Source organism: Rhamphochromis sp. 'chilingali' (assembly GCF_963969265.1).
Source record: "Rhamphochromis sp. 'chilingali' genome assembly, chromosome: 17".
In the NCBI taxonomy this organism is placed as follows: Eukaryota; Metazoa; Chordata; class Actinopteri; order Cichliformes; family Cichlidae; genus Rhamphochromis; species Rhamphochromis sp. 'chilingali'.
In genome coordinates, this window is record NC_137944.1 from 7,987,647 (window position 1) to 8,011,007 (window position 23,361).

A 23,361-nucleotide genomic window follows, 5' to 3' on the forward strand; every position below is an offset into this window, starting at 1 on the left:
CGAATTTTAATCACGATTACGATCTGGGCTTTCAACGATCATTAAAAATGACTGAGCCGATTATTAGCCCCTCCCTAATTTATCCGCGACACCTTAAAGGCCGGTCCGTGAAAATATTGTCGGGCATAAACCGGTCCGTGGCGCAAAAAAGGTTGGAGACCGCTGATTAAGAGGACCCGAGGGAAGCTCGGAAAGCTAAGCAGAAGTTATTTGGAGAGTGACTGCCGTTGGTTGAAAAGAGAGTTTAAAAAAAAAAAACTTCAGTGGTGTTGCACACTATTTTATATTATTTTTTTAAAGTCATTGTTAACCCTTTAAAGCCGGTCAGAGCAGCACGCTCCGTTTTGCGTAACTATTTTTAAATCCCTGTAGAACCTGAACCGTGTAAGCTAGCGCAATAATTTGTTTTGCATATGAAACCGGAGGAGTTGTACTTACATCTGATGCCATCAGCTTGTCCTCGGTCACGGTTTCCTTCCACATATAGCTTTGCAAAAATTGCATAAAAAGCGCTTGCAGGAACAAAAACATAATATTCCAGAAACACGCTTTGCCGTTCCTATCAGCTGTTCGTAACACTTCCCACAGTGAAATGATGCACCTGCTGTTTTCTTTGCAAATTTGCATCATAGGATTGTTTTTTGTTTTTCCTGCAGTATATAAAAATTGCTGTATCTCCAAAATAAAACTATGAAGACACTCAAAATAAATTTCCTGTTGTTGTAAACTATTTTTTGCAACTTTATTGTATTTAAAGTTTTGAGGGATAAACCTCTTAAATTTCTCCAAGTAGAAATATATGTAAACAAAACAAAAGCGATTTTCAATTTTTTTTTGTAGTTTATTGCACTTTTTTGCAATTTATGTAATTACTATGGACTTAATGCATACATATTATTAAAATATGGGCTATAACAGTTGTATTGATGTATAGCAACTTGAAATGCTCCCACAAATGGCACTACAGCATGTAAAAAAAATAATATAAGCTCTGGTGGACTTGGTTCTATAGTAGGTCTTAAAGGGTTAAATAAATATCGTCAAATAATCGTGATCTCAATTTCAGTGAAAATAATCGTGATTATCATTTTTGCCATAATCGAGCAGCCCTACTTTATATTAACAAATGTTATCATTTTACAGTTTACACAGCTAGTTATAGTTATACAGATGTTAGTCTAAAAAGTCATGACTGTTGACTTGTGAAATCTAAACTTTTAAACTTTACTTAGTGATCCTCCATCAAGCTGTTCTTCTGAGATTGATTTGGCCTTATGTGCATTATGAGCATCTAGATTGTACTGGGTTGTTTTTTTTTTTTTTTTTTGCAGTGATAGACAACAATATGATTGTAGGGTTTTAACGTTAAACAACCCTTTTCAGGATGGCAATATGGAAATGAAATGCAGATATGCAAACACAGATACGTTTTAAAATACACCAAGCCAAGATGAGATGCAACAAAGCACAAAGGTGATGCCAATCCATCATTTAACAAAAAAATACAATCTTGAACCACATCTGTTCATATTTTGCCTTCCCCCTGGTTGCAGTTTCTGAAACTATTTGCAATTTACTTACAAAATATATGAAATCTTACAATATTCAACAATAAATAATTTAAGAATCATAAGAAAACTGAAAAGTAAGAAAAGTATTTCAACATAACTATCTCTTCCTCTTCCCTTAGTGGCACAGTGTAGTGAGCTCAGCTCTTATCAGCCCCTTTAGATCACAAGGTGGTTGCTAAAGTTGCCTCGTGTCTTGCGAATAATTCCCATCTAATTCATAAAGGCAGACAGATGCATGTTGCAGTCTGGCTGAAATCAGATTGGAAATAGTTACTGTGAATTTCTATTTAATCTGAATTTCTGTGTCTGTAGATGGAACAGACAGAAACAGATTTCACTGGTTTATCACAGTTTAGTGACATATTACCACCAGCACAATTCATGTAATCGTCAACTTGACCCCATTCGATAGCAGACTGACTTATTGCCTGTCTTATTGCCTTTTTATCAGCATCTGCAGGCCCCACAGTAGTTTTACCCCCTGGGGCTTCCATGACTGAGAATAAGGGACTAACTAAAAGTGATGTTAATGTTTTTTCATTCTGAGCTACATTCTGTTCCACACTCTAATCCCGTCGGTGGCAGCGCCACATACTCACATTTCACATTAGTACAGGGTCCCACAGTGAACAGCCAATAGAAAGGAGTTAGCAGGAGTGAACAATTAAATTCATTTACTAAACCAAACTACTTCCTATACCACAATCATTATTAGATCAGGTATATTTAAATTAACATTTACTTAAATATTATTTAGCAGAAAACCTTCAGAAAGTATGAATTGTGCAGAATAATAATTCATAATATTATTGCTTCATGTCAGTGTAGTGTGAAAATGTTATATTTACATTTAACACCATTATTTCTTAATTTAACTGTACTCCCCTGGTCATGTGAAAAAGCACACAGAAATAGCCCATGATTGAGGCGAGTGTGTATACCACCTTTTGGCTAAGCTAACAACGTACATTTTGTGAATAGCAGTGTTTGTTTGTTCCATGTTAAAAGGTCATGTTTTACCCGAAACTGCTATTCATGTGTGATGAAATAGGTCAGGCCGGTGAGCAAGCACCTCTAATTGGAAAACAACAATGATAGTAAATAGTGTCTAGCAGAGTGCAGTGATGCAATGTCTGGTGTCCATAAACATTAGCAAAGCAAAGCCTCATTTGCATAAAATCCTTTAAATGCAAATGATCTCCAGTCGATGCTTGCTTCTGTACCATCTCTGTGAACCCACGCTAATTCCAGCTCCTTGGAGACCTCACAAGACTACAAATGAAAATACTCACGGCCATTAGGAGACTTTAACGCTCTTTGCTCGACGCTCGTTTTAAAAAAAGAAAGAGAAAGCAGTCGTGTTGTTTGCTCTTTGTGTTTAGAAAAGAAAACACACTTCTTTTATCAGATTTTGAGATAAACAAGGTCACGAAGAAAGGGCGTTTGTGTTGCTCAGAGTCAGAATATAATTGGCTGTGTTTTAAATTACACTGTAATTAGCATTTACCATGCTTAATTTGTGCGTGATAAGACAGGAGTCCCACAGGCTCCTACAGTGGAAGTAGCATGCAGTTTCTTCCATATTTGCACGCTTTTTTGATGCCGTTCTAATAGAGACTTTGTAATTGATGTTGTCAGGGCTCTGTGTGCGGGCAGGTGGAGATGTGGATCCAAGTGCAGGACTCTCAGACGGAAATATAACTGAAAACCACAGCTTTATTGCTGGCACCAACAAAACAGAAACCAAACATGAAAACACTAACTGAAACACACAGGCAGGATCTGCGGGTACGACGCGACACTGAGCACAGGAAAACACAGGGCTAATATACACAGGGTGGTAATCAGCGAATGGGCAACAGGAGGGAGACACAGCTGGGAGAGATCAGGGTTAACGAGACGGTGGGAACCAAGCTGCACACACTAACATAAGACAAAGACTTTCACAATAAAACAGGACACATGAATTACTAAACAAGCATGCAGACTTTACACTGAGAGACAGACAGAGACTGACACATGGAACCTGAACTAAACTAAACGTGAGATACAACTGAGAACAAATCCTTAAGCACGGATAAACAGAAACAAGAAATAATCATCATCACTACGAGAACAAGAAAACAATCCATGAAGCAGAATTAAACCGAAATATAATAAACTCAAAATACTGGGTCCAACGGACCCAGAACCGTGACAGATGTTCCTTTTTACACTAACTTTGACTGGAGCTGTTGCTGGAATAGAAGGATCCAGCACTTAAAGGGGAATCGTTTTTTTTTTTAAGTATTTAAACTTAATGACGGTCAAATTGCAATCAAGTAAACATTCCCTACTATCCTGGTTAGTCTTTTTTCACTCTCTCTGTCTTCCTGCCCCAAATCTGTGATGTTTCACCAGGAAAAAAAAAAGAAAAGATGGGAAGAAGGAGCTGAAATGGAAAGCATAGAAAGAAAATGACCCCTGGCGGTTTTCTGCTGCTGCTCCATATCAGTTAACTGCTTTTAAAAAGAAAGCTCATTCGATGTAAAAAGCGCGTGCAACATTTTTACCAAACCACAAGGTCAGACCGCCTTTGATTTCCAGCAGAGCAGCTTGAATTTGCTTCCGTCTTGATTTCAGTGCGAGTTAGGCTCTGTGTTCCAGATGTCATCAGAATCGCTCACTCGTTTGCTGCAGAGCCGCGTGTGATGGGCATGCTTGGCTACTAAAATATTAAAGGCAGAAGTCGGGTGTTGGCAGTTCTAAATATCAAAAGAAACCATGTCTAAGAAATAGATTTTAAAGAAATGTTCAGTTTTTGCAGAATTTTAACCAGTGCTTTTCTCTCCAGGCTGACAAGTTAGAAAATCAACAAACAGAGTAGAATACATTTATTATAAAACAGGCAGAAGTACTTTTTTTTTTTCTTTATCTACATTTGCCGTAATAGACAAGAAAGCAATTCAGCCACAAGACATGCTGTGTTTTGAGTAATGGACATGACTCACTTCTTCTCGACTGGAAGAACTTGCCCTCCACCCTCGCTGTTCCTCTCTCTCCACCTACACACATAACCTGCCTGCCGAATGTATCAAATTCATTGCTACGGTTGCAGTCAAGTCATTCTGGCCGATGTAGGAAATCACTAACTGGAATGGAAGTAGATGAGGCAGCTTCACTGCAAACATGATATATTACAGCACATCGTCGTGAAGACATGGAATGCAATGGACATCTGAGATAGATGAAATACTGTGAAGTGATATGCATTTAACAGTATCGTTTACTGCCTTAAAAATGATATGAATATGTTGTGTTGTGCATCTGATCCATCTCAGCTAGACGCACATTTCCATTCCTCCCTCCAGTAATCTACAGAATTTATTACAGTCGCCTCCAAAAAAGCTAATAAGATATAAAACATGCATTAGCTCTTTCATCTAAACCTGGGCGGATGTTTGTGTCTCGTGTCAGGAGTCGCGGAGGAGTTCCTCCACTGCACGCAGCACTGCCTCGAGGAGCCGCACCCAGAGGAGCCCCGCCCAGCCGGGTTCCGTCCTCCAGAGGGCGAGGGGTGCAGAGAGCCAGAGGGGCCCCCCCGGCCACCGGGTACAGACCAGTTCCTCCCATAGTCCAGGACTCATACGGCGAATATGTGAGTATTTCCAATATAATGCGAGAACACAGCAGTGAGCGCACGTGTGCAAAAATATGTTTGCGTGTTGCAGTTTGTGTCCATGTGTGTGAAATTGAAGTTTAATAAATTTTTAACATAGTGTAGGGCTGAGTGCCATATCAACTGCTACTCGTTTTTAAAATAAGAATGAGAGAGTTTTATTGAAATATTTCAGATTTGGATTGACTTTTATGTTATATTAAAAATATAGATTCAGTTAAATTTACGTCTTACTCTTTCCATGAGGCAATCTCTGGGGATTAAAAATCAAGCCACTGGAGAAATTGTTATTCCTCTGATGCCCACTTGAGGCTGGCACGTCACCCTCCAAATATGGTCACTGCTGGGTCTTCAAACCCAGCAGTCTCCAACCCCCGGGCCACGGACCGGTACCAGTCCATGAGTCGTTTGGTACTGGGCTGCGTGAGTTGAGGCTCGGGTGTGAAATTTATGGTTTTCAGGGTTTTTATCGTTAACTCGGTTTCCCTGGGTCTTTTCATGTGTTGTAGTCGTGTGTCTTATTTTGAACGAAATATTTACACGTTAGCAACCACAGAGCATCAAGGGGCAGAGAGGAGGAGGTTAGTCTCAATGTTGTTGGTGCATCTCAGGACGACGCTGCTAATAAAGTTACACAATTACACAGTGAATTTGTGTTTATTATTATATTTACAAAATACCACAGTTTTTGTCTCGGTCGTATCATTTTATTTAGTTGTATTTATAAAAGGTTGGGGACTGCTGTTCAAACCAACACGGCAGCAGCAAAAAACGCAAACAATGAGTCTGAACACCAACCAATGACATCACAGTGGTTACATCCATCTTCGACTGAGCTATATTTGTGTCCAAATAGTCTATGATCGTTCTCTATGAATGTAGCTTGATAACATTGTGATTTCTGGGAAGCTGCAGGTTAATAGTCGATGGTTTTCTTCAAAAACACAACATTTAGGCTTTAAAATGCATGGGTCGCTTTGGAGTCCATCTGTTTTGTAATGTTAGTTTAGTTTTAGAGGTGTTTGTTTTGGACAGTTCCACCCCCATACTATGAAGAGTAGAATCTAGTTTTAAAAATTACATTTTAAAGCACAGGAGTGGGGTTTTCTCCACCGGGGATGACCTGGTTACTGTGGATGAGGGGTTTTCAAACTGTGAGGTGCATTTCCCCAGTGGGAGTGGGAGAGTTGGAGGAAGAAGCCAAGAATAGTGAACATTGTGTTCATGCATGCTTGTGTTATGGAAACAACAGCAGATTAGTTGCAGCAATTTCATTGCTGATCTGTCTGTTCATCAGCGTGGCAGCAGCAGGAGATGCTGCGACATATAGCTGAAGGAGGTGTAATTATAATGTGTGTCAAACATCGAACTCTTTCTCAGAGTCATAACTCTGAAAACACGAGTTTCATGTGTATATTTTTATACTTGGTATAGTTTCTGGTTTCCAAGTATACCAACGTTACTTGGCTGTACACTGTCTCACTGACACTTCAGCGTTGTCCCTTAGGCCTCAGAACTGTTGTGTTTTTAACTACTAAGGTATTCCTCCAGTTTGTACTGTAATGGTTATGTTGCAAACAGAGACTTAAAAAGGATAATTTGGTTTATGTTCTTTGTTCTAATTAGCTTGAATTTAAATGAATACGGGATAAAAATTGAGTTCAGTTTGTAGCCTGTGGCTAATTAATGGACATTATGGGATCATTATTTTCTCCTAAGAGTAAGATGTCTTTTTTTTTTTTTCAGTTTGAAATGTAAACTCTCCTCTGTTGTTTCCTTAACGGTCAGAATGTATGCATCTGATATCTAATTCTGAATTATCAATATTGGAGCAGCATAATAATAAAACAAGGATCACACACAATATCTTGTCTCATATATGAAAAAAACTAGATGTGACTATGTTCGAGGTAGTATGTTACATTTTGATGTCATAAAACTGTAACCTGTTTAAGATCCACCGTCTCTGGCAAACTTAAGGCTAGGGTTAGAGGTCAGTCCAAAATGGTTTCAGAAACGAAAAAAATGTTACTTCCAGCCTTCTTGCATGTATTTTAAACTTCAAATTCTTCTGTTATTCACAGTTAGTTCTCATACTACATACTTAATGTTATCACTTAACTGTAAAACAAATATAAATTAAAGTTACAATTTTTTTCTTAAAAGCTTTAAATTATACAGCGGTCCATCAACCTATAAATAGTCCCACAAATTCCCATTTTTTTAGGTGGTTCAGATGCCTCTTAAAAAAGGGAAATATAACGCAGTATAATTGCACGACGTTCATTTTGTTTTGTTTTTTAATTCAAATATTTTTGATTTATTATTGATGTATATGTGCTGCACAAATACTAACCAGACGTGTTGAAAATGTTGACTGTCAAATCAAAAGTTCCTTACAGCTTTAAAATGTATATTGTTAGGCTACCAGAACACAGTTAATTCCAGTGAGTAATACTTTTTCAGTGGTTTACCATTTTAAGTTACCATCATAGCTCATATACAGAATCTTTTTCTTACCTCCATCTCATTCTACAGCGTAGACTTCACTTGCAAGCAGGCGGATAATCATGGAGGAGCCACTAGGCTAATTTTTCTCGAGCTGTTGCTAGCTTGCTAACAGATCTTACAGTAATATTTTGTGCCCTTCTAGATTTCAGTCAGCTTTTGCATACCTGAAATCAACATTATTCTTAACAAGCCTAAAAATCTGGGTCCAGAGGCTAAAGAATGAAGTTAATCACCATAACATGAATGTCAGACACATTTACAGTTAAAGAGGTTACGTCCACAAACAATTGTGTAATTGTGTCGACTCAGCACGGTCTATATGGAACACGAAAAATATCTGAGAGTGATGTGTAGGTCTTCCACCTTAAATCAGTGCAGCAAAGGTACAAAACGGTGAAGATGGTATCACCAGAGTACAGAAAATTAACTGTTTGATACTCAAAATGTGGCACAGATGTCTCTCCCAGATGTGTTTTTGTAGTAGTTCACATCCCTGTGGAAAGAAAAAAATCAGTTTCAAGTTCCCTCCCTTTAAGCTGTTTCGAGCTGTTATTGTGGACTGTTCTTGTAGCTTACCTACAGTCTTATGGTAACCTGCAATATCAACAGCTCCCAGAGATGAATACATTAGGCTTAGAGTCAGAGGCTTTTGTGCATTTGCCAAGAGAGTCTCCTGCCGCACTGTCAAGGCAAGTTCCCCAGAGACCCCGGGATCAGCATCGCATATTTAGCAGAGGGAAGGAGCGAGGAGGTGGCCTGCATTGGAAAATTGCCCCAGCAGCCCATACCTAACCACATCTGACAGGTTTATTCAGAGGTTGCAATTCAAATGCGTGGAGGTCGTAGAGAATGACTCCTGGACCAGCTGTTTGCCATCATTGTCACAGTTGTAAACTGTGTCCCGTCCCCCGTCTCCCCCCCCCCGTTTCCCTTCCCGACACCTGCACCTGTGTGTCTGTGTGTGAGGGGAAAAAAAGACCCCCAACATCTGCCACATGATAAATCGAAGCACATCGCTGCAAATTAGAGGCTCAATGAGTTACTCTGTATTATCTGAATGTATCACTATCCCAGGGCAAGCGTTCTCTGTCGGCCGCTGACAAATAGGCCCCTGTATTCATCAATGAAATGACAAAGGGATGTTTCGCTGCTTTCATTTGTCACCGCTTAGCTTTTGCTCATATACACGTTCCCGTTGTGCTCTGCTCAGCATCGCCACGGGCCAGAACACTTGTTCAACTGGAGGCGTCTTCTCCGCTCTTGTTCAGGAAGAAAGAGCCAGACCTAGATTACCCCCTTGCGATTTTTGTCTTGATGATGCCCCGCCATGCAGTCGGCATGCACCTTTTGTTAAAGGTTCTACTTGCATCAGTATCAAATTACTCTGAAACTAATTGTTACCAAACAAAATCACGAAAATGTCATTATCCCGTGTTCCAGTCCTGGCTGCCCCGGCCGTCTTGAGTGCCTACTGTGACTGCAGCCAAATCTCATTTCGTGTAATTCATTAAGTGCATTGAGATCACTGTCTTACCTGCTGCTAATCCCATTGGAGGAGAATTAAACATGATGTAACTCCCATGTCAGAAATGAGGCTCTGGCTGGTATCTTTCCGTTCCAGCATTGCCAATATGGAACAGAATCCAAGGAGGCTAACCGAAATAGTAGAACATCAGCTCCATGCCGGAGATGTACGCGAGAGAAACTGTGTTTGTTTCTGTTCACACGGTAGCTGAATTCCTTTGGGTGAGAGGACCACGAAGTGTGAAATGCATGTGGGTTGGAATTGTTTATGTTAAATCCTCCAGGAGCAGTAATCCGTTCTGAGCATTGTGAGTCCTTGCTGACTACTGTGGCATTAAAAAAAAAACAAAAAAATCTCCCTCAGGCACTTCTCCGCATGTCGAGTCCTGCTGAGAGCCAAGCACTGTTAATTGAATCGTGTTGTCTAATTCACTGTCCTTGTAGCAGTTTTAACCATCGAATGTGATGGTTAGGGAAATATTTTAGATACAGTAACAAAGAAGCTGCAACCAACTGGTGTGGCAGGCAAGACCAGTCATGAAGATAGGATTGAATCCTCCCCACACGGGACCAAACCTGTGATTTGTACTAATTGCAGAGAAAATTGAATTATTCTTTGTTAGCTCCAAACAAATGAGAGTCATCTGTAATTTCTACCACAAATTAGAAATTTCAGTTATCCTCTACTATTTTATTTTTGTATGTGGAGCCTCTAATTTGTTTTTGTGGAGCAAATTATTGCCTCCTTTTCTTTCTCTTTTTAGCCTGATAAAAATGCCTCAAGACAACATATTGCCACAAAATGTGATTTTCTTATTGCCTGGAGACTGACGAATTCTCAGATTTTCATTCAGCACCTCCAGCAGCACGGTTTTATCATGCATGAAGCAGAATATCTTTCTCTCTTCAATTAATGTCACATTTTTTATAAAGCACCAATTCAAAACATCAGTCACCTCGACGCACTTTATATTGTAAGGTAAAGGCCCTGCATTGTTACAGACAAAACTGTCAGAATTGGACAATCTAACCAAACCTATAAGTAAGCACTTGGAAATAGGGGTGGGTTTTAATAATCGATTCATCGATTAAAATCGATTCTGGCTTGGATAACGTGATATTGATTCATTAAAATCCTGAATCGATTTTTTTATATAAATGTATTTTGCCCAAAATTTCAGAAACGTCACAAAATTTTGACAACCACCAAACATTTAAAACAGTAAATGACAGCAGTACACGGCTTCTGCACAAAGACGTAAACACAAAGCGCAGACCCGCAGATCAGAATCAGTGAGATGTCGCCTTTCTCACCCGACGGCACGGACACGGTCGGGGCTGAAAGCCGACAGCTTGCTGATTCTGATGTTTCGGCGGGTCCGCGCTTTGTGTTTACGCCCTTTTTGCGCTGATACTGAAGGTGTTGTTTTTATCTCTCTCCAAACAATATTGACCGAACGAGCAGCAAAAGAAGATCCAAACTACGCTTCACATAAACATCGTCATGGACTCCCTCTGACTTTTGCTGTTTTGCTTCCACCAATAAAATCACACTTCATGCACAGCTCTCTCTCTCTCTCTCTCTGTACTTCAAGAACAGTTTCCCGTCTATCCCCGAAATCTGTTTTCTGCATTATTCGCTTGCTTGTTACGCATAAGACTACAGTTATTTACAGCGCTGTCGGACAATGTTTTTTTTTCCTTTTACTTACTTCCGAAAAGAAAACCTAATTTCTGCCGTTCAACAGGCTTCTGAACAAATTTAAACTTTTTAAAATTGTACAAAATGCAAAACGCTTAGTCGTGTCTCTAATAAAACCGCTGTAACTTCAGAGGTAATGTTCATAAGTTGATTAATGGTTTTCTTTCGTTTGTGATCTACTGCAGAATATTTTTGTAAAACCCCAGGCCAGGAAAATCACCTTCATGTTTTTCTGTGTTTTATCTTCAGCTACTTTGACACAAAAGCATCTGCTGTGACGCTCACACCTTTGATAAAGTCTGGAAAGTGTCAGCTTCCTTTTTCTAGATACAAAAATATGTAAATGTATTGATCTGAATTATAATATTTCCGACTGTCTGAGGCAAAATTTCCCAGATTCAAATCGGAATGGGAGAGGAGAAGAAATGTTCAGTACATTAGGGGAAGTTCCCAAGCAGCCTAAATTTAAAGTAGAAAATCACATTTAACTATTGCATCTGTGATCTGTTCTATATATAACCAGAATACAACCAGCTGGCAGCCAGTTGAGACGAGTCCCCCCGAGTTGTGTTCAGTGACATAAACTCATTCAGACTGTTGGCAACATGTTGGCAAACTGTTTGCATTTATTAATTAGACAGCAAGTATTTTGAAACCTTTGACATGGTCGGATGGAAAAATGTCGGATGGCGACTGTTTGCAGAAAAGTTACGACCGATCAGGTGACCTGGGCCTTAAGATCAAAAGCGCTCTCGAGTGTGCCACAGCCTCAAAATGTGGGCAACCGTGTAGTCGCTGTAGTCAGTTGCAGAATGTGAAAGACTTTTATGCATTCTAGGCATCCTCTAATTTTTTTATAGATGCAGGGAGGCTACTGTCCTGCTTTTACTCCTGTGACTGAGCTCTGTCAAGCTAAGCGTGTTTTTCAGCTGAGCCAATTGTTCGATTTTCTCAGGAGCAAGGTGCATGAGATGAGCTCTCTTGTTTGTAGTATTTTTCAAAATCCAGACTATTTAAATTTTTTAAACAAATTAAAATATTGATATTTCGTGTCCTTGTATCAATACAGTCTTGCCACGACCTGTCATGACTCTGTTCTGCATAAGCACGTATAGTCGAGCTACATCAGAAGTGAAAGCGGTGAGTGATTTGCAGTGTGCAGATGTTTTTCTTCAGGGCTAATTTATTGATGGCATGAATTCCCTTGATAATACTTGGCAGGTGTGAACAGAATTCATTTAAAACTAAGCCAAGATCAAAACCAAAGGTGTTAAAATAACGGAAGGAAAAACATTTGTCAGGCGTAACACGGGGTAGTGATACTTCAACTTGATGCATGAGGCCAACTTTTTGGCACCCTCAATCTGATAGCGTGAGTAGTATTTCTACCCCTGCAGCAGAAAAGCTCCAGCAAATTCCAGCCTGTTCAGCTTTCTGAAATATGCTGGCAGGAAGAAGCTGAATAAATGACACAAAGCTACTTTGTGAAATTTTTGACCAAGACAGATGACCGAGGATTGCAAATACTGGCTTATTTGTTTTCGGCGCGGCAATATCACGGGGTGTTGTTTTGCCTTCATCGTTAAAAAGTTAAGACCAGTGTGTGGCACAGCTGTATGGAGGCAAGACATTTTTCTTTGAACAGATGGTGTCGTAATTTAGTAATCTTGGGAACAACAAAGCTTTCCTTCTTCTTTTCATTTGCTTAATTTTCTCACTTTGTTGTTTGCTTTTCTGACACCTTTTGTTGCGTTTTTTCCTTCTCTTTAGCACAGGCCACGGCGTGCGTGCACTTTCTGGGAAAAGTTCGTAAAGCGAGGGCTGCACGTCGCTGAACTCATTTGGATTTAGTACAGACTGCTTGGAATAAATCCAGCGCCGGAGTGTCAGTGGCATCCTATCTGTTACAGTGGTATTGTAGAGCACAGTGCCGCGGCCGTGATACGCCTGTTGTAACATGCAGTGCCAGACCCTCTGTTAGTCTTCAGTGGCCTCAGAGGCCAGTCCTTATCTTTTGACAACACGCCTCTCAGCCATCCACTAGCATTCAAATGAAAGACTCACTTAGGAGCTGTTCTCTCTCCCTCCTATCTGTCTCTGCACCCCACCCCCGGCCCCCTTCAACCTCTCACTGTCACACTAATCCTGTTTAGCGCTGGAAACACGGCACTTTTGCAGTATTGTCGCACTATTGTGCTCTGGAAGGTATTTCGAGTAAATGGTATATCAGTACAGACACATCAGATATTATAATCACTTCACTGAAACCATCATCACAGTCTGTGCTCCATTTTTAAAAAGCTTTTTGTGTGACAGACGCCGGTGAAAAGAATCATTTTAAATGTGCCACTGTGATTTATAAACCAGGCATGTTTCGCCTCTCAGCCTTCTTGTAACTCAATTATAGAGTAGCTGCTCTAATAAATGGCAATAACATGCCATTGTTAAAGTTTAATGTGGCCCTTAATACCAGTCAGCGTTGTCCAATGTGAGTGGACAGCACCTAGATAGAGTCACCAGTGAGACGAGATGAGGACTTAGCAGTAAGGGCTTGTGCTGAAGCCTAATTAAAGTTTCTACCAGCGCTGCAACCGCTGTGCTTGGTCTGCATCTGCTATGGTTAAAGAGGGCTTTGTGCATCATGGACTGTATAGAACAATATACATTTTCAAAGCTCTGCTTTAAATTTGGTGCTCCCACACTGGATCACGGAACTTTGTTTATAGCAGAGGAAGCTAAGTCATCAGCTAACGCTAGCAAGATTGTCAGCAGTCTCATTAGCCCTGTGGTTGCATTACCTGCTAATTAGAGGTAAGTAATAGACTAATTACAGTAATAGACTAACTACAGCTTCAGTCATCAAGACACATCAAGCTGTACTACATTTGTAGTTATGGTTTGTAATAGTGTTGAGTTGGAGATTTTAACATGGGATCGTATGCGGATTGACTAATTTTTGGAGATTCTTATATAGCGCTGTATAGGGCTGCACAATTAATCGTTAGAAAATCGCGATCTCAATTCATACTTATGTGCGATCTCATTTCCAAATGACAACGATTTTTAAAAAAAAAGAAAAAAAAAAAAAAAAGACGACGACGATTGTATCGCATTTTGATCCGGGACGTAATCTGCATGAAAACAAGAAAATCTGACGTGTTAGAAATAGAGAATTAGAAAAAAATAGAGTCAACCTCATTAGAGAAACAGTTTTTGGCAGTTCTGCTTGTGTTTGTTTGATTTTTTTTAAAGCAGGTTGTGTTTTGCCACAGGGTATTGCCATCTTACTAGTAGGCGTAACAGCACAAATGTCAGTCACCGTGGATTTTTATCAAAATATTGTAACCCTGAAAACTAGAATTGTTTTTCACAATAACACACAGGGTTTCTAAATGAATTCAGTTCAGTTTTATTAATAAAGCCCTAATTTTACTACCATATCTCGCTAACTCTGGATTGTAAGGTAAACCCTTCCTATTATGAAGAAACGATTCCCAACCATGTGAAACACGAAGAACTAAGACGTTACTTATTACAGTTATTCATACGAGAGAACCATTCAAATTAAAATAACATGTTCTAACCACCGCCTATTTTATTATTTTTATTCACTATGTTTTTATTTATTCTTCTTAAAAAAAAGGCTAATCTGTAACATGGATGTGTCTTTTTCTGGTAACAGGTGAATGAAATTGTAACCTGCTTTTAATAAAAGCCTGGCACAAATAAATTTCATCTTGTCTTTTAATGTTATACTTATTTTCTATAAGAAAATTGATATGTATTGCTGCTATTGCTGCCACATGATATGAAATCAATACAGAACACACATAAAAAGGGATAAAGTTATCCCTGTAGGAATATTGCACAAATATAGTACACAGAGTTTGACGTGAGGAGCTAAAAAAAAAAAAGTAGTGCTTTCTTTTGTTTCTTTTTTTTTTTATATTAATACCATTTCCTTGCAGTCTAATGCTAGTCTAATAGAACCCACAAAGTGCATTTGTGAGGTGAAGTCTATTTGTTTTATTGTAGTAAATTTTCTGAATGACAATGCAGCATCAGCAGAGTATGGAGGCTACTGGCTGCTGATGAGGAGGAAAACTACTCTTTAACTCTCGATTACAGAACCCCCCTGCAGCCTTGATAGCACAGGAACAGAATAATTTTTCTATTAAGATCTTCACATTTAATTATTATTCCTCATACTGAAGGAAATTGAATTCAACAATGCAATTTAAAAACAAATAAAACTGCGTATTGTAGAGGAGTAGGAGAGTCATCTCCCTGGTTACATGACCGCTGGTGGGTCTCAGCAGTGAACTGGAGCTTGTACTATAGATGTGCCATTGCATGGGTTTCCAATGGCGAGCAGCTTCATGCCAAGCCTTACATCACAAAATAGGATGGCGTGATTTGATGCACACTACCACTGGACTCTAGAACAAATTCATTATCTGGCAGTCTGAGATCGTTACCTGCATGACGCCATTGTGCCAGGTCTGTTTGGTGGAGGGGGGATAATGCTGTGGGGTTGTTGAACCCCGCCTAGTTCCAGTAAAGGGGGTAATTAATGCTTCAGCTTACTACAATATCTTGTACAATTTTTGTACTCCCAACTCTGCACGAACATTTTGGAGAAGGCCCTTTCCTGTTCCAGCATAAATGTGCTACAGTGTACGAATTAAAGGTCCATATAAAGACAATGTTGGATGACTTTGGATGTGGAAGGACTTGACTAGCCTGCACCGTGCCCTGACCTCAACCCCATCGAACACCTTTGGGATGAACTAGAATGGAGATTGCAAGCCAGGCCGTCTCGTTCAACATCCACGTCTGTAATCACAAACGCTCTTTAGGAGATTTCCTGCAGTCACACCCCAAAACTTTGCAGAAAGCCTTTTGGGAAGAGTGGAAACTGTTGGTGCTGCAAAATGTATCATACATCTTCATGTAGATGATATTTGTAGGTGGCCCAGTACTTTTGTCCATATGGAGTATCAGTGACTTAGGCTGGTAGACTTTCTCCAGCCCACACAGCTCATTATTTTTAATTAGCCATACCTTTTCAGTACAGGTACTTCATGATGTCGCTCTGTGTCATTAACTATCGAGCTTTAAACACAACCAGATGTCTGATGTGGTATTTTTCCACATCATTTTATGTAACTCTGCAACCAAGTAGGACAGACACATTCCTTGCTAATTTCATTAACTTTGCTTTCCTTTATACACCAGCTAATTGGTTTTAGTTTGAGACACGGAAAAGTTAAGATTTTTTTTCACGGCATTAAATGGTGTAACTCATTGGGTATATTTGGAAACCGACTGTGTATGTTCGCTCAGTCTAGCAGAAAAGTGTTAGGTTCAAGTGTAACTCAAATAACTAAATTATCTCCTGTGAATTATCTTATTTGACAGCTGACTCCTTCTAAGGATTCTCGTCATTCAATATTCAGGACCACCCTTGTTTATTCCAACCTGATAAAGTGACCTTAAACCAGAGTCAACTTTTAAATACATTGAAATGGGATGTTCTCAGAGTAATGAGACAAAAGCAGACGTCGTTCTGACAAAAACAGCAACATTATTTTAAATTCAAATGGGAAGACATTTATAGCCACACACAATCTTTCCAGTCGTCTATTAGTTGATGCCGTTTCAGCTTCAAACACTTGAGTTGTGGCTTTTCCATTTCTTTTTAATACATTTAAATATTCTGTGATTAAAGATTCATAGATGATGTTAGGAACCTGATGCTTGAGTTCATGGCTGGGAAAAGGAGGTTGCTATGGAGAAAAGCATCACCAACTTAATGAAGCCTAATATAAGATAGCTGCTCCTTTCCTCACCTTGACTGATGCCATGTAATAAACCACCGAGCCTTATAAAGTTATGTAGTGTTCAGAATGGAAAGGTGCTACTAGTCTTAATTCTAGAAAAAATCAATTGCTGTCATTTGTTCTCATAAGATTTTTTAAAACATTTTTAATATTTCCAATATTAAAAATGTCACCAATTAGTATTTTCACCATTGCTCAATGGTTAGTATTCTAACAATAAACATCATTTCAACATTAAATTTATGGCATTTTGGCATGAAGCAGCAAGCATCATGGCTGAAAAATGAAACCAGTACGTGTGCTAAAACCTGCAGTTCCTCTAATGACCACTAGATGCTAGTGTAACGTGAGGGTTCACTAGATGGTTTGGAATCTCTCTGAATAATTAGGAACAGCAAGACGGAGACGGATAACTTTTTAGCAGCCTCTTTACTTTTAGCACACGGCAACAACAACCCACACTTCCTGTGTGCCGCCCTCATGAATACTTCACTTATACTCAGATCAAAACAGGGAAAACAACCAGGTAGATATAACACATACTTATTACTGGTTTGAACATGCATGTCTAAACATTCAAACATGTAAACATGTAAATATCAAAACACGTAACCACCAAATAGCTACATAACTAGCTTTATAACCTTTGTAAACACCTCTTTGTATATCAAATTAGATTTAAATTTACTTCTACACTTTACACTAGTTTTAAAAATTGAGATTTTTTTTTTTGACTCGGGACACAAAAAAATGAGTATTTTTTTCTCCAAAAAACAATATAAATTTTTCATTTCGGTGCTCTGAGCAGGTGAAACTCCTGTGAAAAGAGGTGGACATTAACCAAACCTTAACCCTAGGTTGCCAATAAAATGTTAACAGTTAAATATTCATGTCAGTATTATCCAACCTTGCGTTTGTCAGCCTGATCCTTTTATTGCCACTGTTTTTCAGGTTTCAGGCAGAGGGAAAGCTTCAGTTTCCTCTGCCTGTTGAAAAGTGGTTTTAATTACGTAGCTTTTGACAAAATTGCACTGCCTTTTGAGAGCCTCTGCTTTTGAAGTGGGTTCAAGAGGGTTCATATTGTAGAAAGTACAGTTATTGACTAAATTTAGCCTTCGCATTAGTGTGAAGAACTGTTTATGTTGCAAAAGTGTTTGTAACTGTAGAATTAGAAATGTCAGAAGGGACTTTAATTCCCTTAAAGCTGCCTCGAGACAAATAGAAAAGAATTCACAATTTTTCCACGTGAACACCAGTAACATAGTACCTTTAAAATACTACAGTCATTCAAAGTGGTTTACAACATAAAATTAAAAAGGAAAAAAACAACAATAATAATAATAATATCCATAAAAACAATAATAATAGCAATTATAGTACAGCTCTCTGGTGGTTTCATTTCTCGGTTCCTATGGGGAGCATAGTGGCTAAATGCATTATCAGCCTGTTTAGTTCCAGATCTGGGAACTACTAGGTAACCAGATGTTGCAGACCCAGTTTTCATATTTACACCCCAATCCATTTAAAGATTTTAAAACAATCAATTATACTTACTGGAAGCCAATGCAGTGAACTGACAACTGGAGTCATTTTTGTTACAATTCTAGCAGCAGCATTGTGAACTAACTGTAGCTGTCTAATAGTCGTTTAGGGAGGGCAATAAAAAGAGCATTGCAGTAGCCTTCCTTTATAAGAAATAAACGGAGAGAACCATCAACCAGGTTCAGAAGCTCAGAGCTCAGCTAAACTGTTGAAAGTAGTTTTAAGAAAACACTGAAGCTTGCTTTTCCTCTATTTACATTCAGAAGTATCTTCCTGTTTGCCCAATTCAATTATGACAGGTGCAATATCGTCAAAGATCCTGAGTTTCAGAGTTAAACTGATCAGGCTGGTCATCCACAGGCTAGCTGTGGCTGTCACTAATAAAATACCAGCATTTTCATTTAAATATATGTTTTAGTTGTAGGTCTTGCTTTATTTCCTGGGGTGATCAGCCCACTGAAGAAAACACAAAAATTAATAAACATTAATAAAAGTAATACTAAGGCCACTTAGCGATCAGTAGCTCTAGTGTATTACCATGAATGTGGGGGTTATGGGTTAGCTGCTGTACTAAATCAAACAAAGCAATGAGTTATTTTAGTTTGCTGTCAGGAGGGTTGCCAATATGAAGATTAAAATTGCCAGTTATAGTCTGAAAAAGTCACCCAGTTGGATGACCAAGAAGTTTCCAAATACTCGTATCCAGCAGATTCCTAAAATCCAGCTGACGTAATTCACCACAGACTAAGAAAACAACTGCCTATCTCATACTTTACCCAGAGACAGGGAAGTCTTACTACATCTGAGTTGCCTTTGTTATATGTCACATGTAGTTCCTTCACTTTGCTTCTGAAGGATTAAACATAAAAGAGTCAATTCAAATGCTGTCATTTGGCAAATGCATGTTTCTAATCAGGAATTAAGTTTTTAATAATAACACGGATGTGATGAGCATTTTCTTCTGGTGCTGAATCTTACAGACATTCGTTTCAAGCTTGCAAATAAGGGGCAGATGGAATTAGCCAAGAAGTGTGTGGGGGATGAGAGATGTGTCGCTAGGGGTCGACGCCTTTTGTGGAACACAAGTCCCATTTATCCCAAATTAGGACGGGTGCGGCACTGGTTTGCTTTGATGTTCCTCTTGGCGGGGGCCTGGGTAGAGTGCGGGGGTGGGAGGGGTGCAGATTGCTGGAGTATAAACAGATGTTCAAGGCTCATCCTTTGAGGTGGTGATGAAACATAGCCACAGCAAGTCTTTGCATCCCACTGTCAGTTAGTTGACACAGAGACAAGGGCAGGGCTGCAGTTGCTACTCTAATAGTCCTGCATATGTACTTCCAACAGCAGCAGATGAAGCTTTTTGACCTATATATGTGCTGAAAGCTTTGATGTATTGCATTGCAAAAAAAGTTGTCTTTAGTAAGAGATAAGATTTAACGACACTCGCATGTCGTTAACCCGCATCAGAAAGGTATCGAACCGCAAGTTAAACAAACAGCACAACACAGACGAATGTATTAATCATACTGTATGTTTTCTTAACCTCATCGCTCCACATTTCAGCAGGTGTGATGTTGAACAGCTTGTCATATCAACATCCTGTTAATGTCAAAATGTTTTCTGGATTTTTTTCTGTGTTGAGCTTCATCTAGCTGGGTAAATTTTGTCTACTTTTTTGCTACAGGAATACGACGACGGCTACGGGACAACTTATGATGACCAAGGATATGAATCGTATGACAACAATTACAGTAATCAAGGACAAAAGTAAGTTCGACTTTTTACCGAAAGAGTCACAAGTATTACACATTTATTCCACGGATTTATGGGTAAATGTGCTATATACGACTGTTTTAATACATGAGGCACCAAGTACTTCATTGAGATGATGTATGATAATATATTATCACAGTGCAATACACCATGACTATCCTGTAAGCTGGAAGCAGTCCTCAGGAGCAGTGGTCCTCAACCCCCGGGCCACGGACCGGTACAGGTCCGTGAGTTGTTTGGTGCTGGGTCGCAAGAGTTGAGGCTCAGGTGTGAAATTTATGGTTTTCCCGTGTTGTAGTTGTGTGTCTTATTTTGAAAGAAATATTTACGCGTTACCATAGCGACCAGAGAGCATTAAGGGGCAGAGAGGAGGATGTTACTTTCAATGTTTTTGGCACATTTCAGGAGGATGCTGCTAATAAAGTTACACAATTACACAGTGAATTCGCGCTTATTATTATATTTACAAAATACCACCGTTTTTGTCTTGGTCGTATCATTTTGTTTTTGTTGCATTTATCCGTGACACCTTAAAGGCCGGTCTGTGAAAATATTGTCTGACATTAAAGCGGTCCGTGGCGCAAAAAAGGTTGGGGACCGCTGTTCAGGAGCATCTCCTAAATAAGAGACCCCAAGTTTAGAGCAGAATCGAGTTTGGCGTTAATGTTTGTTATCATTGTTATAATAATAATAAACACAAAACTGGCAACATGAAACATGGGTTAAAAATGTAAACATAAAAGCAGAGCAGCCCCTCTTTTCAGTCTAATTTTCAGTTAACCTGTCTGTCCACCATGACCTCCTCCCTTTGTGGACTTCATAGTGTTCTTTTTTGTGTTGCCTCAGTTTGTCATTTGCTCCAGAGAAAACTGCTGTCACCCGGCAGATGGTGCTGTCACAATGACTGGCTTGTAAAAATTGAGAATACAGTGCTAGAACTCATGTATTTATGCTAACAGTGGAACAAATGCTGCTGTTGGAGATGGTGGAAATCAAAGGCAGTAAATATTGGACTTTAGACATAAACAGTTTTCTAAATACCCACAATCTCTTGTTTTCTGCTGGATGTACAGGGTGGGCCATTTATATGGATACACCGTAATAAAATGGGAATGGTTGGTGATATTAAAGTCCTGTTTGTGGCACATTAGTATATGTGAGGGGGCAAACTCCTCAAGATGGGTGGTGACCATGGTGGCCATTTAGAAGTCGGCCATCTTGGATACAACTTTTGTTTTTTCAGTAGGAAGAGAGCCATGTGACACATCAAACTTATTGGTAATGTCACAAGAAAAACAATGGTGTGCTTGGTTTCAACGTAACTTTATTCTTTCATGAATTATTTACAAGTTTCTGACCACTTATAAAATGTGTTCAATGTGCTGCCCATTGTATTGGATTGTCATTGCAACCCTCTTCTCCCACTCTTCACACACTGATAGCAACACCGCAGGAGAAATGCCAGCACAGGCATCCAGTATCCGTAGTTTCAGGTGCTGCACATCTCGTATCTTCACACCATAGAAAATTGCCTTCAGATGACCCCAAAGATAAAAGTCTAAGGGGTCAGATCAGGAGACCTTGGAGGCCATTCAACTGGCCCACGACGACCAATCCACTTTCCAGGAAACTCTTCATCTAGGAATGCTCGGACCTGGCACCCATAATGTGGTGGTGCACCATCTTGCTGGAAAAACTCATGGAACGTACCAGCTTCAGTGCAGAAAGAGGGAAACACATCATCATGTAGCAATTTCAAATATCCAGTGGCCTTGAGGTTTCCATTAATGAAGAATGGACCCACTATCGTTGTACCCCATATACCACAGCAAACCATCACTTTTGTTGTTCCAACAGTCTTGGAGGGATCCATCCAATGTGGGTTAGTGTCAGACCAATAGCGGTGGTTTTGTTTGTTAACTTCACCATTCACATAAAAGTTTGCCTCATCACTGAACAAAATCTGCTGCGTGAACTGAGGGTCCTGTTCCAATTTTTGTTTTGCCCATTCTGCAAATTCTGTGCGCCGATCTGGGTCATCCTCGTTGAGATGCTGCAGTAGCTGGAGTTTGTAAGGGTGCCATTTGTGAGTAGGTAATATCCGCCGAAGGGAAGTTCGACTAATGCCACTCTCCAGTGACATGCGGCTCTTGCTACGCTGTGGGCTCTTGCTGAATGAAGCTAGGACAGCCACTGATGTTTCTTCATTAGTGAGTTTTCTTGCGTCCACATTTTGGCAAATCCAACACTGAACCAGTTTCACGAAAGTTAGCAAGCAGTTTGTTAACTGTAGCATGGGAGATGGGTCGTCTCGTAGGGTGTCTTGCATTGAAATCTGCTGCAAAGACCCGGTTACTGCGTTCACCAGATATCAACACACTTTTGATCCACACCTCAGGTGTTAACCTCTTCGACATGTCAATGACTGTGAACAAAGAGAAACTTGTAAATAACTCATGACAGAATAAAGTTACGTTGAAACCAAGCACACCATTGTTTTTCTTGTGACATTACCAATAAGTGTGATGTGTCACATGGCCCTCTTCCTATTGAAAAAACAAAAGTTGTATCCAAGATGGGCGACTTCTAAATGGCCACCATGGTCACCACCCATCTTGAGGAGTTCGCCCCGTCACATATACTAATGCGCCACAAACAGGACTTTAATATCACCAACCATTCCCATGTTATTACGGTGTATCCATATAAATGGCCCACCCTGTATATTTAAGCAAAACAGTTGCAAATCTTTTTTGCCAAAAAACCCCTAAAATCTAAACGAAACATTCCCCACCACTCAACAAACTGTGCCAAAAATCCAATTCATAACTAATGTGACCCATCCAGGGTGAGTAATAGGAACAAAACTGCATTTGGCAATAGGGTGAAACATTAACACAGCACAATGCAACAGCATTTTTCAAAATGACCATAAAACTCAAACACCCCTTTTAAATGGCTGCACGAACAAACTGAATGCTACACCATGTCTTTTATGCAGCTTGAGTTCGTGCCAGGGCAGAAACTTGAAAATGACATTTATCTTAACAGCCTGAGTGAGTGCACTGAATTAAAAAGCAGTTAATATGCAACGAGTTGTATTTACATCTCTTGAAGGATTAAATGCAAGTTTTGATTGCGTTACACAAGGGCAGCGAGTTCACTACTTTCTGGGCATTTGGCCTTAAGTATGGAACGAGGATATGAGCTAACAATGAGATTTTGAAGTCTTGTGGG

At 39.6% G+C, this 23,361-nt stretch overlaps 1 protein-coding gene across 2 annotated transcripts in view; it reads left to right on the forward strand.

The window, feature by feature from the left end:
- khdrbs3 (KH domain containing, RNA binding, signal transduction associated 3) overlaps positions 1-23,361 on the forward strand; it is a 160,803-nt gene that overhangs the window by 112,071 nt on the left and 25,371 nt on the right. For both annotated transcript variants that reach the window (XM_080862699.1, XM_080862700.1), the window contains 2 exons: positions 5,028-5,208; positions 20,036-20,118. In XM_080862699.1, coding sequence (XP_080718825.1) covers positions 5,028-5,208; positions 20,036-20,118 — 264 coding nt within the window. The remainder of the gene's footprint in view (positions 1-5,027; positions 5,209-20,035; positions 20,119-23,361) is intronic.